The following is a 21555-nucleotide window of genomic DNA, read 5'->3' on the forward strand; positions in this document are numbered from 1 at the left end:
ACGAAGACTCTATGCGTATTCACACCGAGACCAATCTTTGTTGTCAACTCCTTGACCAATAGACATCTGATCTAAATTAAGAAACCTCTTGCAACTCTTTGCACACCATAAAATTCTTCTCCAAGAATTAGGCTCACATACATTTATGTGTGTAGAGGTAAAGGAATAAAACTATTGTTATTCTCTTCTGTGTCACATTCTTCTGCTCTTGGCATACATATATATGGTATGAGATTTGTTACTAATTTTAAATTTGAATCTAAATTCAAATTTAAATCATATCTCGAAATTCCAAATTTGAATCCTTCAAATTTTATGAATCATATGATAACAATTTAAAACATAATCGATTTGGATCTCATCCAAATTTATAATTCAAATTCAGAAATAGAATAACTAATTATTCTCAAATCTCATTTAATATTCTCAATTATCATACTATTATTATATTCTTGGTGCTAGCAAAGAATATAATAATATTCCATTTGAATTAATATAATTATTTATTTGATCAAATCAAAATAATAATTAAATAATTCTATAGCAAAGGTTAGAACACTCGTTAGTGTGTGACCCCATAGGTTCAATACTAAGCGGGTAGTAAATTAGTCATACTAAATTTACTAATCAAGGTTGGTGTCTAGCAACACTCCTCAACGACCTGATAGTATGAAATAATATATTTTTACTAAGAACCTCAGAAGAACAAAGTATAATTCATTCCATCTTTCCAGCTATTGGTTAACCTTTTGAGTATAGTTTAATTGTTAAACTCTAACTTGTTACCATTATTAGAATGAACTGTGAATGACTTAAAAAACTCATTTCTTCATTTATTCAATCCCCTTGGCTAAGATTTTATTCATCTCAGTCATTATAATCATAGAGCTCAAACTCTTTACCGAGAGTTGACGGATTCTTTATTGACTAATCATTAATTCTACAATTATTTAAATCATACCAAATATCTATTCAACTAGAACCCTAGGGTATTAGGTGTCCGGAATCAAAGTATAATAAATATATTGTTAATTACTATGACAGTCGCAGGTCAAAGGAAACTCTATTACTATGTTCATCTTGAGAATATCCTATTGACAAATATACGGAAATTATAACCATTAGGAATTCTCAAAGTGAGTCAGTTCAATGGTCATATCTCTATATGCACCATCTATATATATAATTTAATAAATGAGATCTATTAATCTTCATCCAATGAAGACCATTATATATATTGATCTTTTCGGATTATTAATGTCCTTTTTAATAATCCTATGACCAAGAACAATTTAGATTAAATTATAAAAGATTTATCTCTCAATATTATGGTCACTATCACAATTAGGGGTGTGCATGGGCCGGGTGAAACCGGGTTTGATGTGACCGAGACCCGGCCCGAAATATATACCGGGCCTATTTGTTAGACCCGAACCCGACCCTAGACCCGATGAAACCTATACACTTTCGGGCCACGATTATACCGGGTAAAAACCGGGTGAAAACCGGGCCGTTAACATTATATTACCTTGATACCTTCTTGTAAGTTAGCATGTAAAAACATCCAAATTTCCAAGACTCCAACCATTATTTAACATGGTAAAATTTACTTAGAAAAATATAATAAGAAGTAACTCTTCTCTAAAATTAAAGTATAACCATAATCAATAATAATATTGCCTAATAACACCAAATATTTAAATCGATACAAATAACATAAAATTATGCATTAGTCTAAAGTCTTATGCATTTTAAACATAAAACATTAACTTATAGTCTTATATATAATGACTAATAACACAAAATATTAAAGTTTACAATACTTAAATTTCACATAATAATAGCCATCATCCATCACTAATAACACAAAATATTAATTGTGTATGATGACCGGGCCACCGGGCCGATTTCGGGTGACCCGAGCTATGGCCCGGACCCGACCCGAAACAATGACCGGGTCTACTTTTGAGACCCATACCCGGCCCTAGACCCGATGAAATCACATCAAATTAGCCCCTAAAGTGCTCGGGACCGGGCCGGGTCTTCGGGCCGGACCGGGCCATGCACACCCCTAATCACAATGATAAATCTCTAAATTTAATCAAGGACCTTATTATATTAACATTTTAATATAATAATAACAAATTATTTGACACATGATTGATTGGATTGTGGTCATACTTCCTTATTCCCAACAATTTTGATTTAGGGTTAAGTACTTTTTTCGTCCCTAACGTCTTGGGTCAAAATCAAAATCGTCTCCAACTTTTTTTTTTCTTATTAAAATCATCCTCAACGTTACAAAACGTTATAAAATCATCATTTTGTCCATAAACAATATTTTTTAGACAATTTTGTCCTTAAACAAAAATAAAAAAATCCTTCCTACCCTCACCACTAATCTCTGCATCATCATCACTATTACTACGCATCTCTTTCTCCCTTTCTTTATCGCCATCACCACTGCCACCATAACCATCACCATTTCCACCATAATCAGCACATCTTTCTCTTTATTACTAGTTCATCATTCTAAATCACTACCACCCGCCCACTACCCCCAACCCTTTTCTTTTCACCTGAACCCTTTTCTTTGTGCAACAATTTATCAACAGCAATAATTACAAAATAAATTCACAGAAATTTTAAATTAAACAACAATTCAATAATTATCAACTGCAATTTCATATCCAAAATCAGCCACAAAAAAAAAAGATGATGCTTATGTTCTTCACAAATTAAAAAAAAATAATAAAAAAAGAAAGAACGAAAATAGAAACAGAGAACTTGAAAAAAAGGTGGTTTTACTGCTGTCCGTTACCGTCGCGGTGGAGGGAAAGAGGAGGGGAAAGAGCAGCTACTACCGCTGGTGCTGGCGCATTTATGGCTAAGGATAGGAACAGATCGAGAGAGGGAGAAGAGCATATCCCCTCACCACCAGAAGCTCGATGACGGTGATGGAGCTCGACGCCAACAGAGCAGCTCCCACCTCAGTCACGACGTAATGGTGGCGGCCGCACTATTTCCCCACCGTCATCTCCTTCTTCTTTATTTCCTTTCCTTTCTTCTCCTTTTTTGTTTCTCTCTTCTCTCGTTCTCTCTCTCATCTCCTCGTCTTGTCTCTCTCTATAGTTACAATGCGACGGTGGCAGCCGCCCTCTTTCTCGTGCATCACCTCCCTCTTCTTCTTTTTCTTTTCTTTTTTCTCTCTCTTTTGTTTCTTTTTTTCGATTTGATTTTTTTGTTTTAGGTGCAGTGGAAAGGGATGGGAATAATGGGTGGGTAGAAAATGGGATAATCAGTGATAATAGGAAAATAGTATTTATGTCATTTAAAAAATTATTATGTTCAAAAAGATGATTTTAAAACGTTCAGTAACGTTAATGATTATTTTAATAAAAAAAAAGTTCGAGAACAATTTTGATTTTGACCCAAGATGTTAGGGACGAAAAAAGTACTTAACCCTTTGACTATATCTCATCAATAAGATCACAAACATCACACTATTTCTTTATTTCAGTAGATGTATCACTAATAACTACACTCTACGCTAGAAGAATATAATTCAATACAAATTATTTGCAAAAGAAGAAGACAGGAAGTCAAGAAAAGCAAGATGTTCACAATGAATCAAAAATTTGAAGTCAATAGATGTTCACAATCTGTATTTCATGCAGGATGATGAGCATTATCAAGAGAAATACTACCTAATAGCTTGTGGCTTCCGGTTCATTATGCTGGCCGTTACCAGGATATAAGATAGAATTCAAACAATTTTTGTTCAAATAAAGCTGTTCCAAACTGAAAATTTAGAATAATAAGAGACTTAAAGTCTACTCAGAAGTAGAGGTAGTGATTAGTGAAAAGAATACAGAAATCACAAAGAAGGTAAATACTTGTTGCCAGTAACACAGATACCACCTATGGCTTTAACAACATTTCACTTTAATCATACGATTTCACTCTGGTGCTAAGCACCTACAATAAGTAGTTAACTGAAATATTAAGTGGTTAGATAAATAAATGGTTACTAAAGTCAAATGTGGCTAAAATGGTATCAGTCCCCCCTAGAGTTAAGAATGTATTATAGAATTGAAAACATTTTGCCATAACCAACCATCTTGGCACACATCATCACGTCTCTGTACGACTGTACCCTAATCAATTCATACATAAGAGTTTCTTTAATTTATCTATGTATCTATCTATTTTTTTTTATTTTACCAAAAATAGGAGACTCGAACCTGCAACTTCTTAATTGAGTACGAAGAGACTATGCCATTTGAGTTATAATTCATTGGCTATGTATCTATCTATTTTATCTATATAAAAATTGATATGTATATTTTTTTTTGGTGGGTACTCCCATGAAGATATTATAATTATCTTCATGTGATGATTTTTCTTTTTGTCCCTTAGATGATAGATTGTAGGGTTAGATTTTGATATGTTATAAAAGTGTTGTTTTTATTTAAAGTGTGGCCAAATCAATAAATCACACTTTTATACAAAGCATTTTCATAAAAAGATGTTTTTTGCATCTTCATTTGAGTAACTCCCTTTTTTTTATAATAAAAAAATAACATCTCATTTAATATTGTATTCCCACATTAACTTTTTCTTCAGCTTGTAATTTTTATAGATTTTTTAATTTTATTTCTATTATCTCTTTCTATCTAATAACTTTCATTAACATTATCTCTTAATTAATATATATAAAAACTCATACATATATTTTCTTATAATTAGAAAATGACATCTCATGTTAATATTCTATTGCCACATTTTGCTCATCGCGAAGTCCCACCGGTCACCGTCAGCCCCCCAGCCGTCGCCAATCTTCTCCTCCTCACCGTCTTTGTGCTCGTCGCAAAGCCCCACCAGCCACTGTCAGCGCCCCAGCCGTTGCCATTCTTTTCCTCCTCACCGTCACTGTGCTCGTCGCGAAGCCCCACCAGCCACCGTTAGCGCCCCAGCCGCCGCCACTCTTCTCTTCTTCACCGTCTCTGTGCTCGTCGTGAAGCCTGCCTCTGTCTTCGTCGTCAAAAACGCCTATGTCCTAGCCATCTCTCTCTGTCTCTCCATGTGTCGAGCACACCCCTGCCGCCGTGGCCTCATTGCCGTCTTTCTCTGCCGCCGTGAGTTATTCAATCTTCAGTAATTCAGTTAATTTTTTTTATTTTGTTATAATGATTCTAAATTGCTGTATTTTACTATTTTGGATTCTGAATTTTGGCTGTTGAACAGAAAAGATTCTAGATTTCTGGTTGATATAATTGTAAAAAACACAATAGATTCTGGATTTCTGGATTTTATTTTGCTGTATGTAATTTGTATTGTTGTTGGATTACCATGGCTAGGTTTTATTCTGAATTTTGGATTCTGGTTTATTTTTGCTGTATGTAATTTGGATTCTGGTTTATTTCAAGGTTCTGAAAACTAGTTCAAACCAGTTGAACCGCTACAAAAAAGGATCAGACAAATGCTAAAACCACCAATTTCAAAAATCATAAGCGAATTGTCGAACCGGTCGGTCGAACCAAACCGTGACCCGACCGATTTTTTGAGTAAGGAACCAAACGTCGTCGTTTCATTGTGCTGCACACTAAGGGTGTGTTTGGATTTGCGTTGGAGAAGAGAGAAGCTCGTTTGAGTTTCTTGAAAGCTTCATCTTTATGTTTGGCAATATTTTTATGCTATAAATGCAGAAGTGATTTTTGCCTTCAACCCAGGGTTACCAAAAGCTAAAAATTCTAGCTTTTGCGTTCACCTTTTCACGTTGGATTGAACTTTAGGTTCTATGTACCAATTATGTCCTTCACTATTCATATGTTTATTTTTTTTTATAGTACTTTTTCTAATACTCTCTTATGTATATTATTATTTTTTATAAAACTTCTGTTTTTTTATATGAGTTCTTTTATTGTTATTGTTATTTTTTTCTGTATGGAATATTTTTTTTACTTTGTATTATAATTCTATTAATCCTATTAGAGTACTAAAAAATATTGAGAGTACTAAAAAAAATATTAAAATTTATTTAAATATTTAAAATAAAATTATAAGATAACATAAAATAATTATTTAAATTCATGTCCTTTTTTGTAATTTTTTATCTAAAAGTGATTTTGAATAATGTAATCCAAACAATATTTAGTTTACTATAATCCATTTTGAATAAAAATTACCAAACATAAACCACGATTAATACTAACTCACTTTTGATCAAAATCAATTCTACAAAATCAATTTTATACAAACCTCAGTTTGCAAACCGTAATCCAAACACACACTAAATAGCCCAAACCAAACTCCATTGTCCAGATCGCGCCTCTGCCTCAATGCCTCTCTCACACGGGTTCCTCTCATCGAGCTTCTGGTCATCCGTCCAGCCACCGCCTGCTATCGCCGCCGTCGGAACTTCGAACAACCACCGCCTGCTCTTTCACTTTCCCTCCATCGCGTAGCAGCCATTGCAACCTTCCTTCCCTTCCATCGCGCAGCCACACTTTCGCTGGCGCTAGTTTTGTTCTACCGCAGCCACTGTCCTGTTCAAAGCCCGTTCGAAGGTGCGCCTTGTCTTTGTGTCTCCCTCTTGCGTGCTCCAATGTTCTAAAAACCGGACAGATTCAAACATGAATCGATGGAAAAACGGTTTGATCCTCCTCTTAAAACCGCTATCCTCCAAACCGTTAATAAACCGCTAAACCAAACAATAACCGACCGGTTGGACCAGATCGAAAATCGACCGATTCTTAAGAAACGCCGTCGTTTTCATTGTTTCCCACCCCAACTCCCCCACGCAAGTCCATCACCCGGATAACATCGCCCCCCTCCCACCCCCAAAACACCAAACACTCAAGCCCTAAGGTTCCAAACCTAAAACCCAGCTTCGTCAACGGAACCACCGCCGCCGTCCGTGGTTGTCGGCGTCTTCGCAGCCTCCTCCTTCCCCTGTCCCAAATCCATACGGCCAGACCTTCTCTTTGTCTGCTCAGACGCGCTTCCGCCGCCGTTTGTTTGCCGTTCACGTTCGCCTCTAAGTTCAGCCGTCGTCTTCCTTCGCGTTCTTCGCCGTTCACGTTCGCTCGGCGTTCACCGTTCGCGTTCACTCGCCGTTCACCGTTCGAGTTAGCATTCGCGTTCGTCTGGAAGCCACGTTGCTCTGCTTCAAACTCTGCGACCAACCCGCGCGCTCCACGTAGCCGTCGAACTGCTCTCTTTTGTCGCCGCCGTGAGTTCCCTAAACCCGCCACCAATACTCTACTTCAAACTCTGCAACTTCTGATTTCTATTACAATAAGTAACTATTTGATTTGGTAGTGGTTTGGTTATTTTTCCCATAGATTATACAATTGTTATGTTCTCTTCTCTATCAGATTGATATTAAGTTTTGAATTCTCTTATTTCGTTTTAATTTTACCGCACTCAACATGTTTGATGAAATGCTTTAACCATATTTCTGGTTGGTTTTATAATTTCTAGCTTTTAGAAACTTAGTAAGTTGATTGCATGTGAAATTAAGAATAATTGGGTCTTAGTAATTAGGAAAGTTTAGGTGCACAAATAGCATCTTTGCAGAAAACATATTAGCATGATGATTCCACTTGCATTAGTGTTCTTTTGGTAAATTTTAACTGTTATTGTGAACTTGTTAATTTGCTAATTGTTCTTGTGTTGTTGTTCTGTTGTTCTTCTGTTATCTTTAATTTTTTTGTTTTTGTTGTGATTTTCTGTTCTTGGTTTAAGCTGTGATTGAAGGTTCTTAGTTTGGGTATTCTTCACTTTCCTGTAAGCTTAGCTTTTAATTCTTTGAGCATACACGTATCAAATCATTGTTTTCAGCTATGGTGATTTTTAGATTTTTTTTTGGTTGCTTTGTTTTAAATGTTCCTATTGCTGTTGTGTTTTTGCTGTGATTTAAATGTTCTTTTGATTCTTTTTTTTCCGAATGCCCAGTCAGTGCTCGGTTGATTGGTTTTGCTTACTAATTGTATTTGATGATAAATTTTAAATTGATAACTCTATTACTGCTTTACTGTCTGTTTTTGTAGTTAAACTTTATTAAAGTTTCTTGAATTTGCACTGCCTATGTTACTGATTCACTGTTCCTTCATTGCTTTTTTTTGTTGTTAATCATTGTGAAGAGCTTTGTTAAAATTGGGTTGAAAACTGTTAATCTTTCTTCATTTTTCACTGTTCTAACTTCTGTTCTTAGTAAAAGATTTACAATTGGTGATCTTTTGATTTATTATATGCTTTATGTTTTCATTGTTCTATTCTTATGAAGGAAAAAAAATTGCAATTAGTGATTGTATGATTCATGTTTTGATTGTTCTGTTATATAAAAAAATTCTGTTTTCATTGTTTGGTTGCACTGTCCCTGTTCTTGATCTCCGCCGACTTGCTACCTCTCCTCCGTGTTGGATTCTTTTTGTTTCAGGCTTTGTTGGATTCTTTTTGTTTCAGGCTCTGTTGTGTGTTTGTTGTGCAAAACTATTATTTTTTGTTTTACTTTTTGACTCGGCTACATTAAGACAATATTCTCTATCTTTAACCTGTGCATTGTAATTCAATCCAGCTATTTTTAATGAAAGTATAATTATGTTAATTGTCAACAAATTTGCAGCAAGTTTTTGCATATTTTGATGATTAATTACATTTAGTTGGTGATATTTTATGTAGGGTTTTAAATGTGAAAGATATTTAGGATGTTTATTTATAATTTATTTATTATTTTATTATGGAATGGTTTTTCCGGTTGAACCACGGTTAGACCGGTTGGACTAGTAAACCAGTGAACCAGTGACTAGAGCCGTAGAGCGGTTTGATGACTGGTCCGGTTTTCAGAACCTTGGCGTGGTCTGTTGAAGTCTTCTTCTAGCTTCTAGGTAATTTTTTCTTTAACTATAATTGAATAATTTTTCGATTCTGTGAAGTTCTGTGAGCTGTGAACTGTGATTTGTGATTTTTGATTTTTCTGTGAACTGTGAATTGAAGTTACTGAACTGAACTGTGAACTTTGTTGAATAATTTTTTATTTTTCACTTTCCACCCCGGATCTGTTCTGCCAACTGCATCACAGAGCACTAGTTGCAGAACTCTGCCGTCGCTGTGCCGAGGAAGACGACCTTGAACTTCCGCCGTCTTGTCGCCATCCGTCCTCCTCTGCGATCGAAGGTCTCTGACTCAGCTCACTTGTTCTTCATTTTTTTTTTAATTTTTTGTGCTTTGTTCAGAAATCATCGAATGATTATTGAATATTTTGTGTTTTTATTGAATGATTATTGATTAGCTCTTTGCTGCTGTTTTGTGTCTTTTTTGGGTTGTGATGTGTTGCTGCCTGCTGGTGATGAATTTGTTTCTGTTTACTATTTTGTGAATTTTTTTGATAGTGATGTGCTGCTGCTACTGTTGATGTGCTGCTTTGTGTTTACTATTTTGTGGTTTTTTTTGGGGAGTGATGTGCTGCTGCTGCTGAGGTGCTGTTTTGTTTTTTACTGTTTTGTGATTTAATTATGCTTAAATTGTGAGTTTGTGACTCTCTTGAACTCTTAATGATTCATTGGTTTATGATTTAATTATGCTTAGATTGAGTTTTTGCAAATTTTGATGATTGATGGCAAACTTTCATGTTGGCCTTTTATTTTTAGATATTTCTTGTGTTTTTAATTTTTGTTGAACAATTATTTGATTATTGATTAGCTCTGATTTTGCTGTGCTACGGTTTTGTGTTGTGATTTTATTTTGTTTTACTGATTATTGATTATTGATTAAATGTTTGTGCATATAACCTCTGTCTTGTGAGTGCTTTAACTTTTATGTTTGTGCACTACATTGGCAGAGAAACTATATGATTTGTCAGCTACCCTTCTCAAGAGCCTGATGAATATTTTGTTCAGAAACCACTTTGAATGATTATTGATTAGCTCTGCTCACTGTTGTTGTGCTCGTTCTTCTCTACTCTGAATTTTACTGTATTGTTGTGCCTTTTGTGCTCATTGTTTTTAATTCAATGAAGTAATAGATGAATTGAATTAAACTCAATTAACTAGTTAAGTATATGATCGAATATTTGTTATTGGTTTGGTTAATTAAATGATTTTTGTTTTGTTTTTTGTGACTATCTTAATGAGTTCAATAGTAATATAATGACTAATGAATGATAAATTGTTAATAATTATGAAATCAAAGGTTATATTAGATTTTGGTTGATGTACTACTTTATATTTAGAAGATATTTTAAAATTTATATTAGACTATAATTATGTTTTAGATTATTTATTTACAATTTATTTATTATTTTATATAAAACGGTTTTTTCAGTTAGACCACAGTTGAACCGGTTGGACCACTGAACTAATGAACCAATGACTAGAGCGGTTTGATGATCAGTTCGATTTTCAAAACCTTGTTTTATTTTGAGTTGGATATGCTTGTAATTCAATCCTCAAATACAATTGATGGAGACAATAAAACACTTAATGATGTTCATGATTTTTTATTAGTATCTGTGTTTAGTTGAAAATTTGTTTGTTTAATGTTTCTTTTGGTGGTAGAACATTTTGTGTTGGTTGTTCATGTCCGTTATTGATTTTCTTTAATTATAAACTTTGATGGTTGAAGTTATTTATAACCTTTCAATGTTAAATTATGAATAATTTATTGTGTGAAATAGTGAAATTTTGAATTTTATTACCTTAGAAATTATTGAATTTAAATATTTGAAATTATATATTGAATTTTTTTATAATTTTATTCTAAATTTAATCAAACCAGTTCAACCCCGATAAGACTCCGGTTAGACCATTGCACCATTGAATATTTTATAATTATAAACTTTCAGTGTTTTGATTGATACTTGATAAGTTGATAGCAACGAAGAGCATGAATGTATGATAAATACGTATCTGCCTCTTCTGTTACATCCCATTTTAATAAGGATTTAATTTTGAGGCGGTAAATGATTTTTCAATCATGCTACATGTACACTAAAATTGGCTACTAAAATCAATTACTAATATATTTGTATATATGTGTGTGTGTGTGAGAGAGACTAAAAAGCTGGGATTTAGTAGGCTGCTGCAGGTACAAGAGAGGCCACATAGGAATGTGAAGCCTACTAATAATGATAGTGATAATCATTATTATCGACAGATGGCATCCCTCCTTCTCCGATCCACTTCTTTCTTCTTCTCCCCTCTCCCTCAGTCAAACCCCATCAACCTCAAAACCCCTTCTCAATTTTCCTCCTTTCTTCACTCACACTCACACTCACACACTCAATACAAACTCTCCATCAAACTCAACCACCATCATGCCCTCCTGCCCCCTCTCCTCCAATCAACCCTTTCCCACGACCACCAATACCCCCTCCTCCTCGACGCCCTCTCCGCCTCCCTCCGCTTCTCCCCACACCTCGCCTCCGCTGTCCACGCCGCCCTCCTCAAGCTCCAAGAACACCACACCCCACACCTCTTCACTGCCCTCCTCCTCGCCTACCTCAAGCTCAACCTCCTCCCCGCCGCCCACCGCCTCTTCCTCTCCCTCCCTTCTCCTCCAAATGTCGTCGTCTATTCGGCCCTCATCTCCGCCTTCTCCAAGTCCAACAACCACCACCATCGCCACCATGCCCTCCTCTTCTTCCTTCACATGGTACATTCCGATGTTCTCCCTAATGACTACGCCTTTGTCGCCGTCTTAACTGCTTGCATTCAAACCCAAAATCTCCAATTCGGCCAGCAATTACATGCCGCGATTGTGAAAACCGGTTACTTGGACTCTGCTTTTGTTGCAAATGCGCTTATGGGGTTGTACGGTAAGTGTGGCGGGCGTTACAGTTTGGTTCTCAAGCTGTTCGATGACATGCTTCAAAGGGACATTGCGTCGTGGAACACTGTTATATCTGTTGCCGTGAAGGAATTCATGTATGATGACGCTCTTTCGTTGTTCCGTGAGATGCAAGCAACGGATGATTTGAGAGTGGACGATTTTACCCTCTCCACGCTTTTGGCTGCTTGTTCTAGAAGTGCTTCGGTGGTGGAAGGTTTCCAAGTTCACACGCACGCTATTAAGGTTGGGTGGGGAAACAATTTGAGCGTTGGCAATGCGCTTATTGGGTTCTACACCAAGTGGGGGACGATTGATGATGTGGTGGATTTGTTTGAGGAGATGAATGAGAGGGATGTGATAACTTGGACCGAAATGGTAGCGGCGTACATGGAGTTTGGGTTTGTAGATTTGGCAATGGAGGTGTTTGATGAGATGCCGGAGAGAAACGTGGTGTCTTATAATGCTTTATTGTCTGGGTTTTGTAAGAATGGGGAAGGTTTAAAGGCTTTGGATTTGTTTTCAAAGATGGTGGAGGAGGGAATGGAATTAACGGATTTCAGTTTGACTAGTGCAGTTAATGCTTGCAGCTTGCTTGGTGACTATTGGGTTAGTAGGCAGGTTCATGGGTTTGCTCTCAAATTTGCTTTCGGATCGAATGCATGTGTTGAAGCGGCTTTGCTTGATATGTACACGAGGTCTGGGAGGATGGGAGATGCCAGGAAGATGTTCTGTAGGTGGGAGTTGGAGGAATTCATCTCTGTGGTTTGTACATCCATGATATGCGGCTATGCTCGAAATGGGCAGCTGGACGAGGCGATTTCTCTTATCCAACAGAGTCAATCAGAAGGGAAGATGATCATGGATGAAGTTGCGGCCACTTCGATGCTTGGTATTTGTGGGACTATTGGATGTCATGATATGGGTAAGCAAATTCACTGCCATGCTGTTAAGTTTGGTTATGAATCTAATATCGGAGTTGGGAATGCAGTTGTTAGTATGTATTTTAAGTGTGGGAATGTGGATGATGCAATTGGGATGTTTAATGGTATGCCTTCAACCGACATTGTTTCATGGAATACTTTGATTTCCGGACATCTTCTACAGAGACAGGGTGATAAAGCATTGGAAGTATGGTCAGATATGCAGAAGAAAGGCATAAAGCCTGACCAAGTCACATTTGTTTTGGTCATTTCTGCTTACAGGCTAACTAGCTTGAATTTGGTTGATGATTGTCATCGTTTGTTTAATTTGTTGCGAAACGAATATCAAGTTGAGCCTACTTGCGAACACTATTCTTCCTTCATCAGTGTTTTGGGTCAGTGGGGTCTTCTGGAAGAAGCAGAGGAAACCATCAAGACAATGCCTTTTGAGCCTTCAGCTTCTGTTTGGCGTGCTTTGCTTGACAGTTGCAGACTACACAAGAACACAATCATTGGAAACCGGGCTGCCAAGCATATTCTTGCCATGGAACCTAAGGATCCATCAACCTACATACTCATTTCAAATTTGTATTCTGCTTCTGCAAGATGGCACTTGTCTGAAATGGTAAGAAAGGATATGAAAGAAAAGGGATTTCACAAACATCCGGCACAAAGTTGGATCATTTGTCAGAATAAGATACATTCATTCTATGCAAGAGATAGATCCCATCCCCAAGAGAAAGACATATATAGCGGATTGGAGATTCTAATCTTGGAGTGCCTAAAAGCTGGGTATGAACCTGATACAAGTTTTGTTCTGCATGAAGTAGAGGAATATCAAAAGAAAGATTTTCTGTTCTGTCATAGTGCAAAGCTGGCAGCTACTTATGGAATTCTGATGAGCAAACCAGGGAAGCCAATTCGGATTGTGAAGAATATCCTTCTCTGTGGGGACTGCCATACATTCCTAAAATATGTATCCGTTGTCACTAAGAGGGATATTTTTCTTAGAGATTCTTCAGGATTTCATTGTTTCTCCAATGGCCAGTGCTCTTGTAAAGACTATTGGTGAAACAATACATGATCCATGTATACTGAAAAGTTTTGTAAGTTTAGAGATATATATTATTTATATTATAAAAATGTAGTTCAGATGTTATTTGCAGAGACATCCTAAATACCTGGCATTTATTGATGTATTACATCTAAGAGATAATAACTGGATATAGTTCATACAAAATGTGACATTGTTGAAACTGTTGTCTATTCCAATTTCTAGATTATTTGCACCAATCCAATTTTACAAACACTAACATCTACTCACAAGTTGTTGAGTGTCTAAAGTCCTCCATAGGTTCAAATAATACTTTTTTAAACTTTATTGTGTTTTATGTTCCAGTTCATGTGAGTAAGTTTTATAAAGTAATTAGATTAATTTGATGAATGAAGTTGTATGGAAGAGTGGAATGATGTAAATGATATTCATTATATGATGATGGATAAATTATACAAATAGATAATTGATCAATGTTGGAGGAGCCAACCACAACTTTCATGGCTAAGATGATAGTTGTTTTGACTTCATCAAATGTGCACTAGGACTTTTTTCACTGACTTCCAATGTCAATTGGTTAAATAAGTTTTTTTTTTTTTTTTTCAATTATTTGATTTTCTTGGGTTTTCTGATATTATATATACACCTTTCTAATATGTATCAATATCAGCCTATTTGTAGAAATGACCATGGCCTCATTCTTTTTCTTAGAATATCTCTGTTTAGGGGGTTAAAATTAGGTTTGAAATTTTCATGAGTTCCACATATAATCTTACACATCAAGCTCATCAATGAAATTTTGCACTCATTTTTACTCCTCAAAACAAAAATACTCTTATTACTAATAAAAAAATATGTACAGCCTCAGATTGATGCTACATAGCTTAAATTTCTATATATGTTTCTAATACTGCTGGCTGATTTTGCAGATAGATTCAGCTGCAAATATCCTGAAAAGGTTGAAGACATTTGGAACTTGAGAGGAATATTAAACACTTCATGGCATAGGGTGAAAGTTCAAGCCGGTCACTCAAACTTATAAAATAAAATTTAAAAGAAAAAATCTTGTCACTATGCAGCCTTGCTTTTTTTTTTTTTTTGCCTTACATTCATTATAGTGACTGATTTTAGTATAGACGTAGCATGATTGAAAGATCATTTACTGCCTCAAAATTAAATCCTTCTTAAAATGGGATGTAACGGCAGATACGTATTTATCATACATTCATGCTCTTCGATGCTATCAACTTATCAAGTATCAATCAAAACACTGAACTTTTCATCCAGAAGCTTCAATTCTTCTTATCCGCATTATTACACTCCAGGTACGCCATCTTATAATCATGAGACACTTTTCTGTGGAGATTTTTTTATGTTCCGTTTTTGAAGTTTCTTCGACCCTGTCACCAAATTGAAAATTTTGTTATGTGAAAGTTCTCTGTGTTTGAAATTCAATCATTCATCTTATTATTTTCTTTCTTATACAATATGTGAAACACTTGGATTTCAATTTTATATATTTGCTTGAAGAGGCTACTGAAACTTTTTCAGTTTCATCATTGTAACGCGGGTTTAATCTATTTCCTCTCATATTGTATGCATGTTTGTTTATTCTGTTTGGTTAATTGTTTCTGGAACCCTAGAATTGCACACTCTTAATTTATCAGTGTTCTAGCAATACAGTGGAATTCGTTGAACTCTTATAGATATAGAATGGAATTGAACTTCTAGATTATGACTTCTCTCACTCACTTATTGCAGCAGATAAATTTTTCTATGCAGAAACTATAGTATTTGGATTATTTATTGCAGTATTATTCTCTCTTCTGTGATTTGGAAGTTGTAGAAGTAGTTAGGTGATATGTTAAGATAGAATATTACATTTTCACAGACTTTGCTGCATTACTTAGTTGTGGAAAAGGAAAGTTATGGGTGTGTTTGTTGCTGATTCTCAAAAAATTGCTTTGACAACTTGATTTCAGAAACTGGAAATAATTTTAATTAGAAGCTACTCTATTTAGTTTTTCCAGAAAAGGTTAATTGATTTTTTTCTTTAAAATTATGTCAAAAATGATTTTTTCAGTGTGTATATATTACTGAATTTTTGTCAGAAAAAGCTAAAACAAACGCATCCTATGTACATCCTTCATAATCCAGCTAACTTTCTTTATTAGTCAAATGAAGATCCTTATCTAGCCTGTGCAGCACCTGAGGTTTGTCATGGTGGTGCCCTTTCTCACGATTCCATCTACTATTGTTTGTGCTGCCTCATATTGTAATTGTTGCACTTAAAATTACTGTTAAGTTTCTATAAATTTTAGCTACGGATACCTTGAACATGTGTAAAACTCTTTGATTTGTATTGTTTCATTGGGAAATCTGTTGACTAGGAATTTTAACTTACTTAATCATATATGCTTTAGCTGTTGTTAAAAGCAATATTTTTGGAATATCGTCTCTTGTGAACTCTTATATGGAATGTAAGTTTCAACTGTGAGTTGATGCTAATTTTAAGTTCATATTTATTTTAGAATGGTTATTTTAGGTATCTGGGAACTGAATCAGTCCTTTTTTCCCTTTGTTTCCAGTTAAGCTAACTTGGGATAACTTGTTTATCAATCAGTCATTTTTTCCCTTTGTTTCCATTTTCTTATGAACACCCAAATATTTAACATGATATGATTTCACTTGTTATAGACCATAGACCACTGTGACTCCTTTTTAAATATTTATAACTCTTCCTAATTATTGTGTCCTGTCATATGGATTTGGATGTTTTATTAGCATTCATACGCTAGGATTTGGATTTTATCCTTGGGCGCTCAAACACCACAAAGTGCAATGTGACAGAAAGAGACAGTACGCTGGGCAAGTCTCTCATCAACTCCATATGGCCTAAGACTACAAATTCTCTCAAAGCCTCACTTCAGTTCCACTCCTTTCTTCTCTTTCCCCTTTCCTTCATCCAATCCTTTCTAATTCCTCCTTTAGACAATCTCAAACTGACCCCTTATCCTCACACTTCAAAAGAGAGAGAGAAGAAATGCCTGGACTCACCGCACCTTCAGATTATTCTAAAGAGCCTCCTCGTCACCCTTGTCTAAAAATTAACTCCAAGGCAAGCCTTATAGTTATCCTAATTATTCCCAGGTCTCATGTGGTTTCATAAATATTTCATTTAAGTTTTGGAGATTATCAGCTTTCATTTTTTCCTTTTGACAGGAACCTTTCAATGTGGAGCCACCACGCTCTGCACTGACATGCTCGTACGCTACTCCTTCAAATTTGTTTTACAAGAGGAACCATGGCCCAATTCCCATCGTTGAAGATATTGAAAGGTTCCTTTTTTTTTCTCGACCTTTTTTCGGCTTAACTATAAATGGAAAAAATAAAATTAACTTTGTCTATGACCTACTTGGCTGAGGAGCAGGTACTCCGTTTTGGTGGAAAAGCCCAAACAGCTTTTCATGAAAGATATCAGGTTAGTGCACTGATTGATTCTATGGATTTGTCAAATAGGAATTGGTTACTGACCTGGTTATTTTGGTGGCAGGATATTGCCCAAGTATAATGTCACTACCACTTTACAGGTTGGTCTCAAATTAACAAGGAACATGATTTATTTCCGTTTTTCTTTTCGAAGGTATTTTTGTTTTTGGTATACATACTGCAAATGAATTTGAATGTCATTCTAATTCTCTATACTAATCTGTTATAACATGTATGCTAATCTATGTTAATAAGTCTCATTTTGAGATTCTTCATCAATCTCAACTCAAGGGAGATGTGAGTTGGTGGAATACATGTTCACTGCAAGGAATTGTGAGACCTCCCATGGGATGATCATATCCACCTCCCATGAGATGATCATATCCAAACTCTTCCTCAGTGGAATACATGTTCACTGTAAGGAATTGTGAGACCTCCCATGGGATGATCATATCCACCTCCCATGAGATGATCATATCCAAACTCTTCCTCAACTTCACTCAACTCTTAGAATGAAGCTTGGTTCAAATATGAAATGGGAATCACATAACGCTTTTGATTATCTCCGACATACACTGCAAGATAACCCTTTGGGACTTGTACGGATTTTGAAATTGCTTGCTTAGCTGAGAATGATGCCTTTCCCCATTTTTCTTGCGTATGTAGGGAATGGAAAGAGCAAGGGAAAGCTCTAGTGCTTAAGAAGAAGGTGTTCAAGTATTGATCTTCAGATTGCCAGGGAGTTGTGTTGTGTTGTTTCTGAAGGCAAGAGAAATGATTGTTGAAGGGGGATAAAAGATGGGGTCATGCATATGAAATCACGTGATGCTGTTTTAGAGTCTCAAACAATGGCCAATAATAGATCATAGCCTCCTACATGTTAAGGTGTAACAGCCAACTAGTATATATATGTGAGATGAATTATTATGAAGTTGAAAGCTATAGATAAATGGACTTAGAGGCGTCTATGCAAACTAAGTCTAATGTTGCATCATGTTTCCCATAGTTTGAGAAGTTCCACATTATGTTGCCCTTGAAAGGTGAAGTTTATATAAATACTTTGTTTAACAAAACCATAGATAAGGTCCTGAATCTTGATCATCATTTATTGACTTCATTATCAGCACCTAAGACACGTGAGATGTTACCAACTAATGGAAGAGATATACAGTACATTGCAAGAGCAAGAACTAGGTTTTACTTGTGCATTAATAAAGATTTCTATCAATACCTTGTGATTTCTTTGGATCCCTTGTACATATTACGGTAGACCCCCATCTTATCAAATATTATTTCTCAAGGAAGCCCTTAGTAACTATATGCAGTATATGTACTCAAACAACAAGGAAGAATTCAGTTATGACAATCCAAATGGAGGTCTCACAATTCCATGCAGTGAGGATGCATTTCTAAACTTCAGTTCTCAATTTTCCCTTGGAGCTCAATTTTTGTAAGAACCATTCACTTGCTTATAATTTTGTTAGACTGATGATCTATATTCACTTGTTCAGTATATCATTTGAACAAGTTAAATTCATTAAAGAATTGAGATATAACAATAGCAACAAGTGTTTTAAGTTGCAACAGTATCATGCCATAAGTTCATAATTACTTTCTCATTTAGAAAAAAACTTCTACAATTCCATAGGATTGAAAGCAAAATGGAAAGTTTCCACAAGACAAAGGATGAAGTGCCTTCTGTACAAATATCTCAACTAATTTATCTACATACTAATAGCATGATCTACATCTCATTCAAGCGAGAATCGATGCTTAAAAACTCATCCTTACTGCACAGAATTGTGAGACCACCCATTGGATGATCGTATCCATATTCTTCTTCAACTTGACTCAACAATTCTCGAAGTAAAGGTTGGTTCAAGTATGATATCGGAATCTCGAACCGCCTCATGTTGTCTCCAACATAGACTGCAAGGTAGCCTTATGGTACTTCAAGCCCCTTGAAAATTGTTTTTGCATGCGGAAACCCACATTGTATTGATTTTCAAAGAATTTGTATGAGAAATAAGTATTTGAGTTAGGATACTTGATCCATATTAGGTTGAAAAATATAGGTAAAAAAATTATAAAAATATTCATCAAAATATAACATGAACAAATTAAAATAAGAAGCTGCAAATATCAGTAATAAATAGCTAAAATTTAATATTATATTTCTATTTCAATGTAATTTTATGAGTGAAAAAAATAGATAAAAAAATGAAGGGCAAATGATCAGAATATATTACCAATAGTCTCCAAATCAGTCAAAGAAGCCATGAAGTTATCTCGGAAATAAAAAACACCAAAAACTAAAAATGGGCCTTGTGTAGCTCAACAAAGTAAATTTCCTTCGGGCTTTGGTCAGTTGAACCCAATTTACTTTTATTACACGAATGAAGACCTGTCCAAAACAAAACAAAAGATAATAACCCAAGAAATAAACGTTTGAAAAATTAGGAATTCCTAATAACGTAATTTGAGAAAGAGGAGAGCACCCCAGAAGATAATGTGAATGATAAGAAAAGAGAGGAACGTCGAACGTGGTCAATACAAAGAAGACATATAGTCAAAGACGAATAACGGCGTAGTTTATTCATATTTAGGGTTTTTTTTTTTATTTATTTATTTATTTTTTGTCATAACACACACCTACCACTCACACTTTTAAACTACAACCGAGTTATTGCTCACAAAAATAAAAATAAAAATAAATTATGTGTAATATATATTCTTCTAAAAAATTTAATTACAAATTTACAATCTTTATTTTTCTCCTAACCTCCTTCTTCACTAAAACGTATTTCTCGTGCTTTCAATTCACAAGTGTTCCATCTACGTTGTTAGATTGGGTTCACTTATATTCTTCTTCCCATAACAACCCGAAAGTGCCATTTTTGAGTTTTTTTTTTTTTTTTTTTTTTTTTTTTTTTTTCATACGACGGAGAGAACTGAAGAAGTGATCCAAGCCTCTTTTAAGTTTTAATCACTTTGCAAACCACGCCATTCAGATTCATTAAACATTTTTCTAATTATAAAGCGTTCCAATGCTACCAACAAACTAATCAACTTTGAAGAGTGGTTCAATTATTGGGCATCGATGCACATATTAGAGAATTTTAATTATTTAATTTGTTTATGCATGTTTTACAAAATTTTAAGTGGACTCAATTATTTAAGAATTACCATTATAATTTGTCACTTTAACTAAAGCATCAACAGCTAACTATAAATCTATCTCTCACCTCTTCACGGAAAAGAGATAAGCCGAAAATTGGTAATACTAGAAAGATAAAAAAAAAAATCAGAATTTATCTTATTAGTATTCATTAATTATTACTAACATTAATAATAAATGTTAAATAAGACAAGTTATGGCTAATTATGACTGATTTTTTATGGTTATCATACATTTCTAATCCGAAAAATAACATTTAACAATTAAGCAGGGAGACATCGATATTAGTCGAATCTTGTCCTTAGTGAAGGGATACGGCTAGAATTTGAAATTCAAAAAATAAATTTTATTTAAAGCTATTTTTTTTTTAATTATTTGTGAGCTTTTTTACTAGAGATGATAAATCAGAGAATACAATATTTTAAATAAAATTAATTTACCTAATATTTCTTTTATGTTTCTTGATGCGCAAATAAGCAACTAACTTTGCCTCCTGCTCCTAACTTCCACTCTAACCCCCATCTCCGATTTGCTAATATTGCTACTTTAGAAGTTAGTTACATAATCTATATAGCCATTATTAAAAAAAAAATTGGGCCTTCCTCTAACTTCTGTTACACACCACCGCATAACCGAACTCCCTTTTAATAATATGAGGTGCTTAATTAATTAAGTGATTATATTATAATAATAAATAATTAACTGGTAGCATTTAGCATATCAATATTTAATAGATTCATGTCTCTCTCCTGTAGATTTATGTGGCTGAGATCACGTTTATTTCACGCCTAAGATATTGGAGACTTATATATGTTTCAAAGGCATGAATGTAAGCTAGCTAATGCACGCAATGATAAGTTAAGAGTGTTAATCAATGTCAAAGAAACACCCATCTTCCAATCATTTTGGTTTGTGCTATTTTAATTTGAAAATAACCCTTTTTCTCACCACGATTGATTAGTAACTAATAAATTATTAGATTCGCATTCCTTTCCAATATAATCATCTAATGTGGCTTATGATATATTATTTATTCATCCTTATGTTTGTGTCATGTCTAATATATTGCCAATATGCCATCG

General features: G+C 34.9%; 1 protein-coding gene and 1 long non-coding RNA gene across 7 annotated transcripts; both read left to right on the forward strand.

The window, feature by feature from the left end:
- The first annotated feature begins 4771 nt into the window (after positions 1–4771).
- On the forward strand, positions 4772–5918 carry LOC140177873 (uncharacterized). The gene is made up of 2 exons (XR_011869413.1): positions 4772–5138; positions 5430–5918. It is a non-coding gene; the product is annotated as an uncharacterized lncRNA (long non-coding RNA).
- An 868-nt stretch (positions 5919–6786) lies between these two features.
- On the forward strand, positions 6787–14906 carry LOC112737510 (pentatricopeptide repeat-containing protein At5g03800). Of its 6 annotated transcripts, none has more exons than XM_025787438.3 (4): positions 6787–7234; positions 8777–8891; positions 9086–9180; positions 11076–14008. In XM_025787438.3, exon 4 carries the CDS (start codon positions 11158–11160, stop codon positions 13822–13824), a length of 2667 nt encoding a protein of 888 aa, XP_025643223.1. In that variant the 5' UTR covers positions 6787–7234; positions 8777–8891; positions 9086–9180; positions 11076–11157; the 3' UTR covers positions 13825–14008. The 6 variants fall into 6 exon arrangements, with proteins under 6 accessions (XP_025643223.1, XP_025643222.1, XP_072067439.1 ...); XM_025787437.3 differs by having other exon boundaries at positions 11079–14008; XM_025787442.3 differs by lacking the exon at positions 9086–9180 and having other exon boundaries at positions 6818–7234; positions 11079–14008.
- The last annotated feature ends 6649 nt before the right edge of the window (positions 14907–21555 follow it).

Source organism: Arachis hypogaea, chromosome 13, assembly GCF_003086295.3.
Source record: "Arachis hypogaea cultivar Tifrunner chromosome 13, arahy.Tifrunner.gnm2.J5K5, whole genome shotgun sequence".
Classification (NCBI taxonomy): domain Eukaryota; kingdom Viridiplantae; phylum Streptophyta; class Magnoliopsida; order Fabales; family Fabaceae; genus Arachis; species Arachis hypogaea.